General features: G+C 33.6%; 1 protein-coding gene across 3 annotated transcripts; it reads right to left on the minus strand.

Moving 5' to 3' along the window:
- Window positions 1-463: 463 nt before the first annotated feature.
- Window positions 464-21,089, minus strand: kcnj9 (potassium inwardly rectifying channel subfamily J member 9). Of its 3 annotated transcripts, XM_051135497.1 has the most exons (9): window positions 20,941-21,089; window positions 15,096-15,481; window positions 14,606-14,819; window positions 12,498-12,699; window positions 9,052-9,244; window positions 8,709-8,906; window positions 8,496-8,626; window positions 5,358-5,655; window positions 464-977 (listed from the first exon to the last, which is right to left on the minus strand). In XM_051135497.1, the coding sequence occupies exons 2-8, from the start codon at window positions 15,388-15,390 to the stop codon at window positions 5,380-5,382; spliced, it is 1,509 nt and encodes a 502-aa protein (XP_050991454.1). In that variant the 5' UTR covers window positions 15,391-15,481; window positions 20,941-21,089; the 3' UTR covers window positions 464-977; window positions 5,358-5,379. The 3 variants fall into 3 exon arrangements, with proteins under 3 accessions (XP_050991454.1, XP_050991446.1, XP_050991462.1); XM_051135489.1 differs by having other exon boundaries at window positions 464-5,655; XM_051135505.1 differs by lacking the exons at window positions 15,096-15,481; window positions 20,941-21,089 and adding an exon at window positions 14,897-15,063 and having other exon boundaries at window positions 464-5,655.
- Window positions 21,090-21,209: the final 120 nt, after the last annotated feature.

Here is a 21,209-nt window from a genome sequence, read left to right on the forward strand (position 1 = left end):
ATAAATACAGCGAAAGGAAACGGATATGGTGAAACACTGAGGCGAATCGGTGAAATAGAAAGGAGCATAAGGAAGATGACAGAGGACGAAAGAGTCAGAAGGTCAGAGAACAGTCAATACGGTAACATTTACCCACAATCTCCCTGGGTTAAGAAGAGGATGCTTTTGTGCATGTGAACTACCCGTGAATCCCACACAGGAAGTGATGATGAATATATTCAAATATTTAGAATTGGAACTGAAAATAATAATAAAAAAAAAAATGTATCTAATTAGCTCAACAGTTCACGTAATAAAAAAAATTATCAGTATAAGTGAGTTTGGGGTGGGACTGTTTAGCTATTCTGTCCCGCATTTCCGATTGGTGCCACTAGTGGCGCCAAATTACTTGACCTTAGTGTTTTTTTTAAAGAAACAAATAAGTTCATTAAATATTCAGTGTACACATCTTAATCACCAGACATTAGGTTGAATATAGTTTTATTAAGACTTATAATACAGAAATTGTAAAGCTTAAAATCATATACTTTTAAAAATGTCAACAGCAGCAAAAGCAAGAGGAGAAACCTGCATTAAATCAGAGTTTGTGCTTATCGTATGTGCTAAAGACATTCATGTGAGCTACAAATCACATACAAGACAGCACACGCTAAAACACCTGGGGAAAACACACACAGTTTCTCTCAGTCTGTTTCAAACACAAGTTTTAAAGGTGCACACAGTAATTTTTCTTTTATTTAAAAAAAAAAATACACAAATAAATATGTTGGAATTTTTAAAAATAAGGTTGAAGCGGTTTTGTGGACCAACATTATCTTGGTTACCCCTTATTATTGGACACATATGTAACCCTGGACCACAAAACCAGTCATAAGGGTCGATTTCTTGAAATTGAGATTTATGCATAATCTGAAAGCTGAATAAATAAGCTTTCCATTGATGTATGGTTTGTTGATACAAATCTGGAAATCTGGAATCTGAGAAAAAAAAAAAAAAGCAAAATATTTAGAAAATTGCCTAAAGTTCTTGGCAATGCATATTACTAATCAAAAACTCAAATTCGTAAATATTTAAGGTAGGAAATTTACATGATCTTTCCTTATCCTAATGATTTTTGGCATAAAAGAAAAATCTATAATTTTAACCCATGCAATGTATTGTTAGCTATTGCTACAAAAATACTCATGCGACTTATGACTGGTTTTGTGGCCAGGGTCACATATACTGTTCAAAAGTTTAGGCTCGGTAAGATTTTTAAAAAATATTTTTATTCAGCAAGGACACATTCAGTTGATAAAAAATGGCAATAAATATGTTCACAATATCAACAATATAATAAATCAACATTGATAATAATAAGAAATGTTTCTTGAGCAGCAAATTAGCATATTATAATGTTTTCTTGAGGATCATGTGACACTGAAGACTGGAGTAATGATGCTGAAAATTCAGCATTGCATCACAGAAATAAATTACATTTTTAAAAATATATTAAAATAGAAAATTTTAATAATATTTCACATTATTACTGTTTTTTCTGTATTTTTGATCAAATAATTGCAGCCTTGATGAATAGAACAGCCTATTCATCATCCACAAACCTTTGAACTTTTAGAATAATTTTATCTTGGATGTTGGCAAACATTTCTACACTGGCACTGATAACTGAGAACTTTAAAAAAAATATTACTGAGTGGACCTTTAATTCATTCAAACATGAACATTTACCCTTCTGAAGTGAGTATATTGAAATAGAATTGAGTCTTTATGATGATTCATTGAAATCTTTCATTAATATGTCACATAAAGATCCATGTAACATACACCACACACACATTAGTCTACACAAACACACATCAGTGCATCGCTCATGACAGTGCTGTCTACATCACATGTCAATCAGAGGATTTTCAGCATAATTATGTAAAAAGAACATAAAACAGATCCAGGATCAGTCTGGTTTCAGTTGTGTTAGGGATCACTGTTTTAAACCCAAACCATTAAACATTTCCGTTGACCATAGTGTCTAAATAAAAACCACAACTGCATTTTTATGAATTATATCTACAATTCTATGTTAAACTTTTTTGGTATTGAAGAGACCATCCAGAAAAAAAAATATTTTAGTCTTGATATTTCAAAATCTTATTTCTTATTAAAACTCTTGTAAAAAATAACACCTGCAAATGTTCCCTTCAACTCAAATGTTTCAGTGAATGTAAAAAAAGACCCTGTTTACTTGGCAATGTTGCTGTTTATATCTTTTTTCAATGTTATGCTCATTTTGATACTTATTGTATGCATGTGGAAAATATGGAGAATTCATTGGTCTTCCTATTTTTTCAGGCATGTTTTCCTTGAACAGCACACTCTCAAATACAGCATATGGGGAAGAAAAAACTCTTGCAACAAAACCTCTTGACTAACTTAAAGGAGAAGTCCACTTCCAGAACAACAATTTACATATAATGCACTCACCGCCATCCAAGATGTTCATGTCTTTCTTTCTTCAGTTGTAAAGAAATAGAGTTTTTTGAGGAAAACATTGCAGGATTTTTCTCCATGTAATGGACTGATTTGGTGCCCGAGTTTGAACTTCCAAAATACAGTTTAAATGAAAATGATCCCAAATGCGGTTGTAAATGATCCCAGCCGAGAAAGAAGGGTCTTATCTAGCGAAACGAATGGTTATTTTCATAAAAAAAAAAAAATACAATTTAAATACTTTTTAATCTCAAACGCTCGTCTTGTCTTACTCTGCCTGAACTCTGTGTATTCTGGTTCAAGACAATGTCGAAAAACTCTAATCATATTTTCTCTCTCAACTTCAAAAATCATTTCAAAATCATCCTACATCGCTACAGAAGTACCGACCCAGTCTTTGCAAAGTGGACATGCAAAGAAGATCAAACACCCTTAAAGGGGTCATCGGATGCAAAGTTCACTTTTTCATGTTGTTTGAACATTAATGTGTGTTGGCAGTGTATGTACAACATCTACCCTATAATGATAAAAATCCATGCAGTCAGTTAATCTGTAAAAATAATATCCCCTTTTTCAAATCGAGCCATTCTCAGATGCCTGTCGATGTGGCGTGTGGTATAATAATGAACGTAGTGGTCGTCATTTACTCCCGACATCTGAGCCGCTGAAGATGCAGTGGATTACATTTGTTTGTGAATGGAATTCACCTCCCGATCTACATACATCCGTCTATGTTCGCGCAAATCATTCGTGATCCAGCTTCACTTACAGCAGAAGTGAGTATAAGGGTTTTTTAATGAATCTTTGCGATTGCCTTTCCTAATAACGTGTTAGTTAGCAAGTTTAGCGGATAAACATGGCTAAATGCGACTAAAGTAAACAGGCTCTTCACTCCACAAAGAAAAGAGAGGGGCGGGGCGAGCAGAGCTCATTAACATTTAAAGCAACCTCGACCAGAACAGGATGATTTTTGCAGAGCTGATTTTGGCAAGGTAAAAAAGGTGTTATTTACACTACCATTGAGAAATTTTAACCAAAGCATGATATAGACTTTTCATTAAGACCCTAAAGAATCATATCAACTGTTGGAAAATGGGCATCCACTGACCCCTTTAACAAAAATGTAAAACGGCGATATACAACGATTTTGAAGTTGAGGGAGAACATGAGATGGGAGTTTTTCGACATACCCTAACTGAAATGAACCGGAAAAAACAGAGGTCGGGAGGAGGAAGACAAGATGAGCATTCGACATTAAAAAACATGAAAATTGTATTATTTTTATGAAAATAAACGATTGTTTCACTAGATTAGACCGCAACCCCATTTGGGTTTGTTTGAAGCCACATTTAAACTGCATTTTGGAAGTTCAAACTCGAGGCACCATATCAGTCCATTATATGGAAAAAAAATCCTGAAATGTTTTCCTCAAAAAACATAATTTCTTTAAGACTGAAGAAAAAAAGACATGAACATCTTGGATGACAAGGGGGTGAGTACATTATCTGTAAATTGTTGTTCTGGAAGTGAACTTCTCCTTTAACCTTGGTCAACCAGCTTCACCAGTAAGAACACCCAGCTGTTGTTACATCCCTTGTTGCACTGTGTTAGATAATATGTCAAAAATAGCCTGTTGATGTGTTGAAAATATTCACTGACTAATATCTTTCCTTTAATGCCCTCTTTAAAATCTCTCTCTCTTATTTCATCTGCAGTTGCAACTGAGCAATGAGTTATCTGTGTCTATGAACACATTTGAATTCAATAAATAAGAGATACAAGGAACAGCAGTGTGTTTGTATTCAGTCGCACACAGCTGATCAATCACAGGATGATGTTAACTTCTACACTGATTTAATTAGGATGTTAAAAAAAATGTTGCAATGACCTAATAGCATTCAATATCTCTCTTAGATCCACTTACATAATCACATGGATGCAAACCGAATGACTTTCCCAGGATAATTTCTGTTTAGCAGTCATGAGAGTGTGCTAAGTTTACCACCGGCTGACTCTTAAGAAACTAATGCTAAACTCTGCTGTGATGGTGCAAATTGGAATGTAATGTCGCCATAGTAACACGTTCACTTCTTTTTCAGGTACATGTGAAACTAGCCAACGTGACTGTAAACAACTTGCACTGACTTGTTCTAAAAGACTGTTTTAAAAATAGTACCGCTCTGGCTGAACACTTCAGAAAGAAAGGCAGTGAAACGTTAAAGACGGTTAAGTCGACTCAAGTGGTTGGTACTAATACAAATCAGACATGTCAAACCTAGCGAGTTGCCTATCTAGACATTGTGTGTTCAAGGGTTAGTTCACCCAAAAATTTGTTTCATGTTGTTCCAAACCTGAATGTGTTTCTTTCTTCTGTTCAACACAAAAGAAGATATTTTGAAGAATGTTGTTAACCAAATAACTGCTGGTACCCATTGACTTCCATAGTAGGAACCGGCAACTGTTTGATTGCTCACATTCTTGAAAACATCTTTTCTGTTCAGCTGAAGAACAACATGAGGGTGAGTAAATTATGACAGAATTTTCATTTTTGGGTGAACTATCCCTTTAAGACAACACCTTATTTTAATTAGGATGATACCTAAGTAGACGGCAGACTCACTAGAGTTTTAAACCAAGCTGTTGTGTGATTTCAAAGGCAGTGTTTTCATGAAACATCAAAAGTTAAGATCCGACTGAGAACACAGCAAGGAGACACTAGGATTTCCCCCTTGGGGAAAGTATTCTATGCTAGGCATTAGCGACTATACATTTAAAAATCTAACTCGAAGAAGGCGGCTTGGATCGCTGAACAATCCAGTCTAAAGTTAAATTTACAACAACTGTGGGCTCCTTTGAACAACATCCATCCGTACCTTTTTACATTCCTGCATCCTTTTAAGCCTCAGACTCTGATTGGTCAGTGGTCACACTGCCGTTCTGCTCTCCTACAACCGATTGGTCCTGGGTGTTTGTAACTCCGCCCACAGTAAATGTTGGCCCGTCCCCCTCCCTGACAGATTCTGAATCAGTCGACTTCCCCGTTTGCTCAGTCAGATTAGGCCCCTCCCATTTCTCTTCGTCAAGCCGACTGGAGATCGACCAATAGAGATGAGCGTCCAAACGGGCGGCAGCCAATGCCAGCTCTCTCGCAGAACAGGAGGGCGTGTCCACCTTTGAAAGATCACGAATAGCTTTAGTTAGTGTATTTAACGCATTTATCTGAATTCACATTCTGTGAATGACAGCTAAAACAAATAAATCCTGCTCAATTACAAATATACATTTTGTACAATTACACACCCATATATTAAATATAAAAACAAATACATAAAAGTTAGTGCTGGGCAACGATTAATCAATTAAAATAAAAGTTTTTGTGTACATAATATATGTGTGTGTACTGTGTATATTTATTATGCATATATAAAGACACAAATACAGTATGTATTTACATGTATATATTTATATTCATATAATTTATATTTATATAAATATACTTAATATTTAAGTTTTTTCTTAAATATATACATGCATGTGTGTGTATTTATATATACATAATAAATATACACAGAACATACACATATCATGTACACAAAAACTTTTATTTTGGATGCACTAATAAAAATATAAATATTACTTTAAAATTAAAAATTAAACTTATCTAAAATATTTTAAAATAAAAATATTAACAAATGATCAAAACCATTTCTTTCTAAATGTTTTTTAATGGTTTATTGTAGCTTTACATAAAAATATCTCTACAAATTAAATATTAACTACATATAATATAATATATAATATAAAGCTATTTGTTTAAATAAATTAAAACGATTTATTAAATACAATTAAATATTAACTAATTACTTAAAATATTCTATAAATATTAATCACAATATTATTTATTTATTAAATATAACTTAAAATGATTTATTGTAGCTTTATAAAAAAAATACTCTTTGGCTGAAGGATATGATTGTGTGAGTAGTTTTATTTCTTCTGTGCATTTATGACTCATCTAAAACTACAGCAACACTTAACACAGAATCTTTGATCAATTATGCACATAAAATACCATAAGTAAAGAGAGAAATCTCTGATTTTGCTCTATAATAACATCAAATCAGCCTTGCACAGGCAGATGATTGTTACAGAGCCTTTTAACTAGCTAATACAGTGGTTTCAACATTATTTAATTTAAAAACTGTATATTTGTACAGTTTGTTACTTCTTTTTCTTAATTATATTAAGAAGTTTATATTAATACAAATATTTATATGTAAATATTAGTTTAATGAAATCAAATATTACCTGAAAACCTCAATATTATTTCTTTTCTTAATATAACATAAAATGGTTTATTATAGCTTTATACAAAAATGCTGCTTGGCCGAAGGACAGAGAGTGAGAATGTGATTGCGTAAGTAGTTTGATTTCTTCTGGTGATGTACATTCATGACTCATCCAAAACTACTGCAACACCTGAAGCAACCTGAATCAGAATTTTTGATCGATTACGCACATAAAATCCCAAAAGTACAGAGAGAAGTCTCTAGTTCTCCTCTATAATAAAGTGCTGGTCAGCCTTGCACAGACATATGATTATTACATAGCCCTTGAAGCTAATACGCTAATATGGTGGTATCAACATATCTTAGCTAACTGACCAATTTGTAAGGGATCTAGAAGAAAATTATATAAGAAATGATGGAAACTGCTAAATGAAACCCAGATATGGTGATACAGCTACTTACCAAACAAATAAATACATGCAAATAAAACTGATTTAGTAGGGGATAGTTAACCCATTCTGTCCTTAATGACTCACCCTTCCAAACCTATAAGACCGTTCATCTTAAGAGCACAAAGTAAGATATTTTTTATGAAATCCGAGAGCTTGCTGACCCTGCATAGACAGCAACTCAACTCACACGTTCAAGGCCCAGAAAGGCAGTAAAGACATCATTAAAATAGTCCATAATTTTCTGAAGCTCTGAGAATACTTTCTATGTGCAAAGAAAACGAGAATAACGACATTATTAAATAATTTCTTCTCTTCCATGTCAGTCTTTGATGCACGTTCACATTCACAGTTGCGTTGCTGTCTTTGCACGGTCAGAAACCTCTCGGATTTCATCAAAAAATATCTTAAGTTGTGTTCCGAAGATGAACAAAGGTCTTATATGTTTGGAACGACATGAGGGTGCATAATTAATGGCAGAATTTTCATTTTTGGGCGAACTAACCCTTTAAAAATAAAGACTCCGTAACCATAGAGTTTCGGTTCAGTTTTTAAAAGAAGTAGTTCACTTCCAGAACAAAACTTCAAAGATAATGTACTCACCCCCTTGTCATCCAAGATGTTCATGTCTTTTTTTCTTCATTCGTAAAGAAATTATGTTTTTTGAGGAAAACATTTCAGGAATTTAATGTAGCTGACTAATGTTTACAAATGAAACTTTAATTTATGAACTTTAATATTTCTATTTAGCTTTATTTTTATTTACGTTTTAGACATTTTAGTCCTTAATCTTCAAGCTACTTTTTTTCAGCTAGACTGAAAAAAAATTAACTGTCATGAACCGGAAAAAAAACAGTTCAGGCAGAGAAAGACAAGACAAGCGTTTGGCATTAAAAGTATATAAATTGTATTATTTTTATGAAAATAACCAATCGTTTCGCTAGATAAGACCCTTTTTCCTTGGCTGGGATCTTTTACAACCACATTTGGGATCGTCTGAAGCCCATTTAAACTGCATTTTGGAAGTTCAAAATCGGGGCACCATATCGGTCCACTATATGGAGAAAAATGCTGAAATGTTTAACTCAAAAAACAATTTCTTTATAACTGAAGAAAGAAAGACATGAACATCTTGGATGACAAAGGGGTGAGCACATTATATGTCAGTCTTTGTCTTGGAAGTGGACTCCTTTAATAGTGCATACTAAAATATTTGGCCTCAGAACCTTAAACTGACCAATTAGAAATTCCCATTCTATGCCACATTCAGTACCTCAAATGTGTGGTGAAAAGCTCCATAATCCACGTCAAAGAATCCCTCGGCCAGTGACATCATGGGACTAAACCTGTGACCCCATAACACCTCTTCAGCCAGGTAAGAGCTCCTCGCCTGACAGGTCATACCTGTCGATCAGAATATATCTGACGATTACTAAACACAAACGAATACAACACATTTCACATATCTGAGCACTGGCATATGCACCTGTAGCTTCTACCATCCCTTCCAAGATGACCACAATCTCAAAGTCCTCTTTTTCCAGCTGAGATTGTGACATGTCCCAGAATGGAGAGCGGACATCGATCTCGTGAGAGATCACCAGCGGAGACACCAGGAAGAGACGATCGTCCCCCGTCTCGAAACCCACGCTGATATCCGTCTGATCCAGTGGAATAAACTCGCCTAAAGAGAAAGACAACAAAACAACGGTCCTGATTGTCACTGTAGACTATAACCACCAGGTGGTGCCACTTCAACACTTAGTAGGTGTATACAAGGATGCTGATGTTGTAGATGAGGCTTGTAAAGGTGGTGAACGCTGTCTTACCCTCCTGTGTCTGTTTGGATTTGATAAGTTTGGCTCTCATGTTAGCGCCCACAATGTGGGAGGATCTCAAGTCTCCGACACGGAACATCAAACAGAGCTTGTCGTCCCGCAATGAGATGACAGCATTACGAGAGAACACCAACGTCTCTGCACGCTTATTCGGCTGGGAGATCTTCACAAACATACAGCCAACCTAGTGAGAGATGGAGAGAAAGAAAAAAATCTGATTTTTACATTTCCTGAGTGCTGCTCAGTGTTGTTGTAGTATTATTTATAAACTATTATGCACATTTTTTTTCAAATAAAACAAAGATTATTGGAGCATGTTTTCCAAGAAAGTACAATTTTAGTCTTTCTAGTTCAAAATTTCATGTTCAATTCTTTGCAACTATTTGCGAAATTTACTAGAAATTTCTGAGTGAAAATTGTTTCTATACTTTTTTTCAGTGTTTATTCATATATCAAATGAGCTTTTACTTTTATATTTTCAAGCTGTTTTTGTTTTTATTTTTATTTTAGTAATGGGCTCTTATTATTTTGTATTCGTTTTTTGGTAACACTTTACAATAAGGTGTCATTTGTTAACATTAGTTAATGTATTAACTAACAAACGAACAATGAACAAGACATTTATTACACTATTTACTAATCTTTGTTAATGTTAGTTAATAAAAATACAGTCGTTCATTGTTTGTTCATGTTAGTTCACAGTGCATTAAAGGAGAAGTCCACTTCCAGAACAACAATTTACAAATAATTTACTCACCCCCTTGTCATCCAAGATGTTCATGTCTTTCTGACTTCAGTCGTAAAGAAAGTATGGTTTTTGAGGAAAACATTTCAGGATTTTTCTTCATATAATGGACTTCAACTGTGCCCCTGATTTTGAACTTCCAAAATGTAGTTTCAGTGCGGCTTCAAAGGACTTTAAACGATCCCAGCTGAGGAAGAAGGGTCTTATCTAGCGAAACGATCTGTCATTTTTTTCAAAAAATAAAAATTTGTCTCTCGGGGAGTGATTCGTTCAGTCGCGCATACGCAACATCCTATTAGGTTCTGTACTGGAATTAGTTCACCTGTTTCGAGTCTTCGGGTTTTTCGAGTCGTTCGTTCATCTCATGGGGCTGCCACGTGATGAATGAATGATTCGAACCCGAAAACTTGTCAGATAAAAGGTGAGGTGAGCTAATCATAAACTAAAGACCCAGGTAAACAATGAATGAATCTTTTCTGTTTCTTATAGCATTATAGTTTTGTCTTGTTTGTAGTGTGATCAACGTTTGTGTAAGCAGTAGATGTGTTAGGGAAGTGACATGTAACATTTTAATTATATTTTGCTAAAATGAAGGAAATGACTCGAAAAAAGATTCGTTCATTTTGCTGAACGAGACTCAAAGGTCTGAATCAGTAAAATGATCCGAACTTCCCATCACTACTACAAATTACGTCTAAGCTCATCGTCGGTGTACTCCGGCTCAAAACCGTAGGGAATGACAAAACACTCCATCTTATTTTCTCCTACAACTTCAGAATCGTCCAACATCGTTGTAACTTTTTGTTTGTAAACAGAGTTTGACTTACTTGCACTTTCTTAGTCTTTGCGCGTTCGCTTTGTAAACACTGGGTCTGTAGGTCTGTAGTGTGACTTTCCAACGTGATTCAATAGTATGTGAATGCGCATCCCAGAGCCTGTGCTGCACAAGCTTATGTGCTTAAAAAGTAAACACATTTTAATTTTTCGAAAAAATTACCGATCATTTCGCTAGATAAGACCCTTCCTCCTCAGATGGAATCGTTTAGAGCCCTTTGAAGCTGCATTGAAACTACATTTTGGAAGTTCAAAATCGGGGGCACAATTAAGGTCCATTATATAAAGAAAAATCCTGAAATGTTTTCCTCAAAAACCATAGTTTCTTTACAACTGAAAACAGAAAGACATGAACATCTTGGATGACAAGGGGACTTCTCCTTTAAGATTATTATATGCCAGTGTTTATCACCAAATAAAAATGTATACAGATTCAAGTCTTTAACCTTAAATATGAGCAGTAGTAGTGATGCTCACCTTCACAAACCCCACTAATTACAAAGAAAGTGTGACATATGAAGAAACAGGTTTAATGTGTTAATCTGGGTTTGGAAAAGCAGATATAAGAGGACGTGGCATTTAGAGAGTGTGTGTGTGTTGTGTTCAAGTGTGTGTGTGAAACACAGCCCCCCGGGGCAACATTTAAACCAGGACATAGAGATATAAATGAACTCATCATAACCACTAAAATACATCAAAATAGGCCAGAAAAGAGATTAAGAAGGGGGTTGAATTTGGCAGAGTGACAGAACTAGAAAAGGAGAAAAGGAAAGACAGACACGGGAACAGAGGCAGAGGGTACACACATCTGTGCTCCAAAACGCATGACTCATTTGCTCTTGGTTATGGATGATATAACTCAGTAGAGCACAGATCAACAAACGAAAGCCACGTGCAATGAAAAAATACACTGCTTTTCCAGACCCCATCGTACATGGGAATCATGGAGCACTTTCTACAAAAAGGTGGAAATAGTACTTCAAATGTACCTCAGAACAGAAAAAAATATCTGGCCAGTAACCTCAAGAGTGTAATTAAATATTTTATGTGCTTTAATTTTCTATTTATTTAGTAAATAGTAAATACAAAAATCTGAGACAGGCATCCATCTGTGTGATTTTATTATTTTCCGGAAATAAACAAATAAAAAAAATAAAAAAATAAAATGATTTAATTGATAAATAAATAACATAGAATAAATAATAAATAGGGACTTACCAAACATATATATATATAGGGACAAACATTTGAAAATAAATAAATAAATGTAATGGTATAATTATTATAATTATTATTATTATTATTATTATTAACATTATTTTAAAAATAATAAAAAATATATATAAAAAAAGTAAATAAGTAAAAAAAAAATAATACAGTTGTAATATGAAGTTAAAAATATATAATACATTACATGTAATATACGTAATTTTTATTTTTTTTTTAAAGTATATTTATTGACCAATTATACATGGGAATCATGTGGCACTTTCTATAAAAAGAGTGCAAATAGTACCTGAAATGCTTAAAAAATAATTTTAAAGGTAATAAATATCAAGTATTGATATTAAAAATATAATAATAATATTAATATTATAATAATAATATAATTATTAATAAAGAGGTAATATAACATTATTAATAATATAAAAATAACTTAGATGTAATATTTTTGTTGATAATCTTATAATGGTTGGGCTTGATTAATATCGTCAGTATTACAATTTGTATAAAAATATCATTTTTTAGATTTCACAGCAAAAAACATGGGACTTGTGACTCTTAACTGTTTTTTAAAAGTAATTTGATGCCAAAGTGTACTATATTTTTGTGGCATGTAGCCTGTGTTTGATCTTACCATGAATGCATTGACCATAGATCCCAGTATGGCCTGTAGCAGGAGTAACATGGTGCCCACTGGACACTGGTCAGTGATGACACGGTGACCGTAGCCAATGGTCGTCTCCGTTTCAATTGAGAAAAGAAACGCAGAGATGAATCCATTAACATTATTCACACATGGAGTCCACGCCTCGTCCTCCAAATGATCCAGATCACCCCTGCCATAAGAAAGAGGAAGGGAGAGAGCGCTATGGAGATGTTTTGTTTGTGAAAATGCGTCCTTGTCTTTTTTTAAATCACACAGACTTCTTTAGTAAATTGGCTCTTGCATCTTACAGCGCAAAGAGGGCCGCTTGTTCTCAAGTGTCCACCCACACAGATTACTTGTGTTCATATCTAGCGTGGACGAAATTGATAGAGTGTGGACGACACAAATGCACTGCGTCTATGAGCAGAAAACTTGATTGAAAAGTATTCCTCAGGGAAGAAGTGTTATTTTTTTATTTTGCTAATATCAAAAAACATGTAATTAAAAAAAAAAACAAATTACAAAAAGACTGCAAGTAACACATTTAATTAAACATGAAATTTTGAAGTAGAAAAACTGAAATTTTTTGTAAAACTTTTTTTGTTAGTAATTTTAGTTTTAGTAATTTATGCGCATTTGTCATGTCTATCTATCATCTATATATCATCTATCTATCTATCTTTCTTTATTGTGCTTGTTTTAATATTTCTGTTTAGTTTTCATTTATTTTTATTTAAAAGTTACTTTTAGTCATTTTTAGTACCTCAACTACAACTGTTTATTTTTTAATTAATTAATTAATTTATTTATTTATTTTTGCTTTTTAGTCATTTAAATTAATTTTATCACATATATCTACATCTATATCTATCTATGTTTCTTTACTTATTTAAATGTGTTTGGTTGTGTGTGTGTGTGTGTGTGTGTGTGTGTGTATTTTAATAATTTAGTTTTCATTTATTTTTATTTAAATGTTAGTTTTAGTCATTTTAGTACTTCAACTAAAACAATGATTGTTTTTTTTTTCAAATTAGATTTAATTTTTATTTTTTTTGCTTTAGAGTAATTTTAGTTTTACTAATTTTTATTGCTTTTGCCATATATATGTATATCTATTTATTTATTTGTTTATGTGTGTGTGTGTATTTTAATATTTCTAATAAGTTTTCATTTACTTTTATTTTTTTATTTAAATGATAGTTTCAGTCATTTTAGCACTTCAGCTAAAACTACGATTATAGTTTATTTTTCAAATTAGATTTAATTTTTGTTTTTTATAGTAATTTTACTTTTAGTAATTTAATATATTGTATTATATTATATCTTATCTATCTATATTTATTTATTTATTTATTTATTTATTTATTTATTTATTTATGTGTGTGTGTGTGTGTGTGTGTTTTAATATATACTTTATTTAACCCTTTAACTGTCACTCCAATGCACTATTCATGAATAAAAATATTTAGTAATATGATTTTGATGTACATTTTCCGTGGTAATGCAATGTCTGATTTTAAAATGCCTTTCAAAGGATGAATTTTGAGATTTTAAGTTTTGAACTGATATATAATTTATTATGATTTCTATTGCGTGATAGGGAAAAAGGCAACGAAGAAAGTCTTTAGCGACAAAGGTCAGAACTCATGTTATGATGTAGATTTTTTAAGTTGCACTCTTGCCATATATTAATCTGTTACTTTTCCTACATAATTTCTACCACAGAAATATAGTAAAATATCTATTTAGGAGTCTTAGACCAGTGATGTATAGTTTGTCATTATTAGATTAGGATTTATTTGTTTTATGACGAAGTAAACTTAAATGTTAGTTTTAGTTATTTTAGTACTTCAACTACATATATGTACACATACACACACAAACACACGTATATATATACAAACAAAGGTACAACCTACGAATTTACATGCTTCAAAACACATGTATAGATGTTTTATACATATGTATATTATTATAATGTACATCAGTGTCACCAATTTATCCCACATTCTTAATTTACTGAACAAAAAAAGATTATGACTCTTTTTAAAAGGTTAAAAGATATAAAAATGTGTGTTTGTGTGTGTTATTCATACCTGCAGTATGCGATGAGGTACCAAATTGCTCCAAAGAAGAGCCAGGTCACTGCATACGCCATGACAAAAACCAGCAGAGAGCAGCGCCAGTTCAGATCCACCAGAGTGGTGAAGATATCCGTCAGGTAGCGGTACGTCTCGCGCATGTTACCGTGCTGCACATTACAACGGCCGTTCTTCTCCACATAACGCTGTCTCTTACGCTTGTTCCGTCCTGGAGAGAAAGAAAAAAATTAGAGCGAGTAAAAAAAGACACAAAAAGTAGGCAAACACCACCACTGAGCAGCTTACCACAAGCCATTTTAAAAAAGACGACTGACTGAGGTAAAACTGAGTGTGGCGCATCCAAAAACTAATAAAAGGCTAAATTAACAAGTGGAAGAACATTAACATGGTGTTCCAGTAGGTCAGTCTGTTTCATTACAGGTAAGCAGAATGTAATCTTGACAGCCACCGACTCCTACAGCATCTAAAATGATTTGAGTCTTACCCCATCCGAACTTGCCCCTCTCTTGCCCCGCCCCCTGAACTTTCTTCCTAGGCTGATTGGCTTGCGCCTCCCTCGCAGCCATCTTGTCCTGGAAGGACATGTTGTTATTGGATGGTGGCAGAGTGGGCGGGGCTGTCTCCGTAGTTACGACGTGCCCCAGCTCCTCCAATGTGTTCTGTACATCGGTAGGCGGAGCATCCTTTGGGGCCTCCTCCACAGGCTCCTCCCCTTTCTCTGGAACTGGGAGGGACAGGGATTCAGGGCACGAGGAGAAGCCGGTGTTGTCTAGTGCCATTGTGTGTGTGTTATGTGAATTTGTGTAATAAAAATGTTTGAAAGTGCCTTATTCTCAGTTGCAGAGTTTCATTTGTGCCTTCGTCTGATTTCTGCAAAAAAAGACAGTGAGAGAGACACTGATAAAACCAAAAAAAGACCTAATTAACAAGTTTTACCAATGGGCTGAGAGTTTTATAACATCCTCTGATGACATTCTCAGGATTTCAAAGTAATTTGCACCTTGCAAAAATGAAAAAAAAAGCTTTATTTCACTGCTGATTGTTGCTTAACATTAAATACTGCCCCCACTGTGCATTAAAAATCCAATTAACTGCCTGAAATGAACATAAGTAGATTGCGTTGATGACTTCATGCAGTTCAAACTTAAAAAAATAACATTTTACATATCAAACATGCTGTTGATAAAAGCTGTTCAATGCACAGTCAAACATCCGATCTGTTATCAGAAGGGCTCTTAGCTAAACATACAAACCCAAAGAGCAGACTGATATATGGACATCTAACTTGACTTGATTTAGCCTCTGGGATCAACAGCTAAACACATTTTCACAAGAAAGTGATCAGGCAGCTAGAGGATTTAGTTCACTTTGTAGTGCATTTAATCCACAGCTCTGATGCCCACACAAATACAAATGCACCCAGGAACGGGCAACCGTCCATGTGATGCTTAAAGGGGTCATCGGATGCCCATTTTCCACAAGTTGATATGATTCTTTAGGGTCTTAATGAAAAGTCTATAATATACTTTGGTTAAAAATTCTCAATGGTAGTGTAAAACAACACCCTTTTTACCTTGCCAAAATCAGCTCTGCAAAAATCATCCTGTTCTGTTTGAGGCTGCTTTAAATGTTAATGAGCTCTGCTCGCCCCGCCCCTCTCTTCTCTCTGTGGAGTGACGAGCCTGTTTACTTTAGTCACGTTCAACCGCTAAACTTGCTAACTAGCACGTTATTAGGAACGGTGATTACAGAGATTCATAAAAAAAACCCTTATACTCACTTCTGCTGTAAGTGAAGCTGGATCACGAATGATTTGCGTGAACATAAACGCATTTATGTCGATCGGGAGGCGCATTCCCTTCACAAACAAATGTAATCCACTGTATCTTCAGTGGCTCAGATGTCGGGAGTAAATGACGACCACTATGTTCATTATTACATCCAGCAACACAACACCTCAATCGCTCAATCTGAGATATTCTTGTCTAACTTACATCCCTGCTTCCGCATCGAAACAATGGAGGTTGGACTGTTACAGCTGATCTTAGGTAAGACGCTCGTGTCAATCAACTATCGTGGGAGCGGCCTCTGTGGGTGTGACGCCACAACGACAGGCATCTCAGAATGGCTCGATTTGAAAAAGGGGATATTATTTTTACAGATTAATTAAAAACCACTGCATGGATTTGTATCATTATAGGGTAGATTTGTACATACACTGCCAACACACATTAATGTTCAAACAACATGAAAAAGTGAACTTTGCATCCAATGACCCCTTTAACAGGCAGGTCTGAGTTTCCCAAAAGCATTGTAAGCTGATCATAAAACCATTGCCACCAACTGTCTCTAAAAAATGAGTACAATTAAAGGATTGTTTGAGGTTCAAAACAAGTGAAGATCTATGCCAAAGATGCTGCTCATTACCACAGACAATAATTTTGATTTGTTTCATTGTGTTTACTGTAATGTACTTACAATTGAAGTCTATAGTCTGTGAATTTCTGTGAAAGCCCATATTCATTTTTCTCCATAGAAATGTGCTATTTGAGCTATAAAGGTGTCTAAATCATCCTTTTAGCAGTGGGATTACTTATCAAGGGGGATTCCAGTAGATGGATTTTTTACTGTGTATTTCTGGGATATTTCTAATGCAAAAGTCATGAAAAGAGAAAAGTAGATGTAATGTTGAAAACGCAACGATAGTAAGTGATTTTATCTGACCAATCTCATGTTATCAAGCGATATTTTGACAGTTTTCCTTGTGCAACTATCAACTAAAACTATACAAAATGGTTTTGTTACTTGAAATAAAATAAACTCAGGTACTTCCCAAGACATTTTCATTTAGTTTAAACTGATCAACTAAGATAACTAAAAAAAAAGTTAAAAAAATAAAATTACTAAAACTTTAACCAAAATTAAACTGAAACAGAAAATATTAAAATATAAACCAATTCAAAATAATAGTAAAAACCATTATAGTATCTCAGTGATACTAAAATAAAAGCCAATAGAGCTCCTTAGTAAGCAGGGTTATTATAGTTAACTAAACTAAAACCATGAAAACAAACTGTTACTTGAAATAAAATAAATATTAACCAAAATAATAAATAAATATAAATAGATTAAAAAATAAATAAATAATAATCCATATTAAAAAAAAATACATTTCTCATTTTCATTAACTTTAACTTGATGTAATTAACTAAAACTGAAATAAAAAATAAAAACAGAAATGTTAAATTAAATAGAAACCATATAGTTATGTTTAAAAAAATCAAAAACACACCACATAATTACTAAAACTTTAATCAAAATTAAAAAGAAAACATAAAATATAAATAAATTCAGAATAATAATAAAACCATAATAATATCTGTGATGCTAAAATAAATGCCTAGAGTTCCATAGTGAGTAGTTATTATAGTTAACTAAACTAAAACCGTGAAAACAAACACTGTTACTTGAAATAAAATAAATATTAACCTAAATAAATAAATAATAAAATAATTTCATTTCAGCTAGTTTCCAAGTCAACTTTTCTCATTTTCATTAACTTTAACTTCATGTAATAAAATAAGTAAAACTAAAATAAAAATAAAGAAATATTAAATAAAACAAAAACTATAGAAATTATTTAAAAATAAAAAATAACAAAAATGTCAAAAAATACACCACAAAAACACCCTTAATCCAAAATAAAACAAAAACAGAACATTTTAAAATATAAACCAAAATGTATTTTCAAAAAAATAATTAAAACCATAATAGTATCACAGTGATACTAAAATAAACACCCAAAGAGTTCCATGATAAGCAGGGTTATTATAGTTAACTAAACTAATCCCATAAAACAAACACTGTATTTGAAATCAAATAAATAGTAACCAAAATAAAATACAAAAATAAACATTTTATTTCAGCTAGTTTCCAAGACAACATTTCTCATTTTTTAAAACTTTAACTTGATGTAATAAAGTAATTAAAATAAAAGTAGATAAAATAAAAAGTATATAGAAATGTTTAAAAATAAATAAATAAATGAAAATAACAAAAACACACCACACAAAATTACTAAAACTATAAAACAAAAAAGAAAATATAAAAAAAATGAATTGCAAAAATAATAAAAACTCTAATAGTATCTCAGTGACAAATAACACAATAAAAACAATGCTTAATGATTTTGCCTCTGCGGTCATTTACGTAGCATAACTGTGAGTTTAAGCATCCTGACCATCGTAACTGTCTCATCCAAGACCTTGAGTATCTGCTTGTGTTAAGGAAACCTGTTTGAAAACAATGCTTCTGCCTCAGAAATCACACAGTCCATTTAAACTTATAAACAAGCCAAAATGTTCTTTTATAAACAACACAATGTGCACAAAACAAAAGCCTCTATCTATTCAGAAAGATAAACAAAGCCAGCTCCCTGTGTCATCACAGCACTAAAAACCGCCTTCTTGCTTTCACTGCACAGATATCCAACATCCCGCTTCTAGAATCACATATCACATCATTGTTGATTCATCTATAATGGCATATTTCACTGCTGCATCATCTCTACAGTAACGGTAACATCTGTCAGACTGAGTGCGATCCTCTTCGCTGTGTTTACACAGGGTGTTAGGGTGCGAAGTCCGGCGAGACGCTATATTTAGCTCTGATAGTCTGGCAGTAGTAATCACGCCTACCCGAAGATTGATCATGATCTGGCTTCTTGGTCTGGGCCACATTTAGACTCATGAATCTTTCATAGATTGAGTGGATCTTGTGGAGACGTGCTCGTGTGCTCAACACAAAATACTGGAGTAACCTTGCAGAGCCTGAATAGGGGATTGTCAAAAGAGACTGCATATCTCGGACTGCCATATTTCAGGATTTGCAGGGCTCAGCTAGGGCACACAAACACACACACACAGTCATACACGCACAAAGAAATCAATCCTACTTGAATTAGACTGAATGGAAACATGACCTGCATTGTGGACAAACCTGCTGTGTGTGTTTGAATAGTGCACAATAAACAGTAAAATGGTAAACTATTGTTTGATATATACCATGCTACGCCTACATAATTAATATTGCATACTGGTTCTGAAAGTAAAATGGAGAAAAAGTGTGTGTACATCCATGTATTTGTGTTTGTCTCTGTTTTTCGGTCTGTTTGTGTGGGTGGTTTGTTCACAGTCCTGATGGAAAGTGGGATTGTCATGTTTTCTAATTTTGGTCTTTTGGGAGAAAAGAGTGTCAGATGCAACACAAAGCTGCAATCACACACATACATGTTCACACACACACAACCAGTGGTCTATGTTTGTCTGGGAAACCACAGGATCACTGCCTGCTGTTTATATGAATATTACAGCCTTACTGGAATATGAGCTAGTGGAAAAACACAAGTTTTTTTTTTTTTTTTTTTTTTTTTGCAATTGAACGTTTTTAAGTACTATCAGAGAATATCAGTGTGCTACTTGCATATTAAACCTTTTAATTTTTACATTTAAAACAATATTTACACACTGCTTTGGGATAATTATTATTATTGCAAATATTTTTTATTGTAATTCAGTCATTCACAATCTATCACCCCTAATAAATACAGCACGTACTTATATGTGACCACAGACCACAAAACCAGTCATAAAGGTCAATTTTTTGGAAAATGAGTTTTATACATGATCTGAATAAATAAGCTTTCCATTTATTTACGGTTTGTGAGGACAGGATAATATCTGGCCGAGATACAACTATTTGAAAAAATGTAAATATTGAGAAAATCACATTTAAAGTTGTGCAAATTAAGTTCTTAGCAATGCATATTACTAATCAAAAATTAAGTTTTGATATATTTACGGTACAAAATGTACAAACTATCTTCATGGAACATGATCTTTACTTAATATCCTAATGATTTTTGAAATAAAAGAAAAATTGATCATTTTAACCCATACATATTGTTGGCTATTATCAATATGCTACTTATGACTGTGGTCCAGGGTCACATATATTCCACTCTCTTGCTTAAAATACTTTTAACATATTTTTATATATTTTTATAATAATAACAACAATTATGCATTTAATTTTTTAAAAGTTTTCTTATGTATTACTGTTGTTCTCCTTTGTGCAAGCCTATGTTGTTGTTTTTTTAGCTCCAATTAGTATTTAAAACACTTGCAAGCATCATGCAATAACATCAAGCAAGAACCAAAACGTGAAATAAGCACATAATGCATGCACACTGATGATATTTATCTACTAACGAGTCTTGATCAGAAAATAAACATTAACCAGTATACGTAGTACCGTACAACTAAGCCTACCTGCCACTGAGGCGTTCTCCAGCACGTTAACTTCAGCGTTTTGAACACTTGAGATCTTCAACAGCCCTGCGGGTTTGTTAGTCTAGATCTGTCATGTTGGGCTCTTCGATCCGACTCATACCGGCGACGATGATGATGATGCTGATGATGATGTTGGTGATGTTGGTCTACAGCGGGTGGGAACAGCGTCGCAGCATCACTTGAGCATCATTTCACCTCCAGGAAACAAAAGAGAGCCAGCCAATCCACACGGAGCGCGAAGGAACTTG

The sequence above is a fragment of the Labeo rohita genome, chromosome 2 (genome assembly GCF_022985175.1).
Source record: "Labeo rohita strain BAU-BD-2019 chromosome 2, IGBB_LRoh.1.0, whole genome shotgun sequence".
In the NCBI taxonomy this organism is placed as follows: domain Eukaryota; kingdom Metazoa; phylum Chordata; class Actinopteri; order Cypriniformes; family Cyprinidae; genus Labeo; species Labeo rohita.

What these genes read in the sequence shown, in the direction of transcription:
- kcnj9 (XM_051135497.1), bottom strand. Translation starts at nt 15,390, where the DNA reads ATGGCACTAGACAACACCGGCTTCTCCTCGTGCCCTGAATCCCTGTCC. An exon ending in GAGGGGCAAGTTCGGATGGG is followed by an intron (nt 14,820 to 15,095) that starts GTAAGACTCAAA and finishes CTTTCTCTCCAG; the next exon opens with GACGGAACAAGCGTAAGAGA. An exon ending in AGGGATGGTAGAAGCTACAG is followed by an intron (nt 8,627 to 8,708) that starts GTGCATATGCCA and finishes TCTGATCGACAG; the next exon opens with GTATGACCTGTCAGGCGAGG.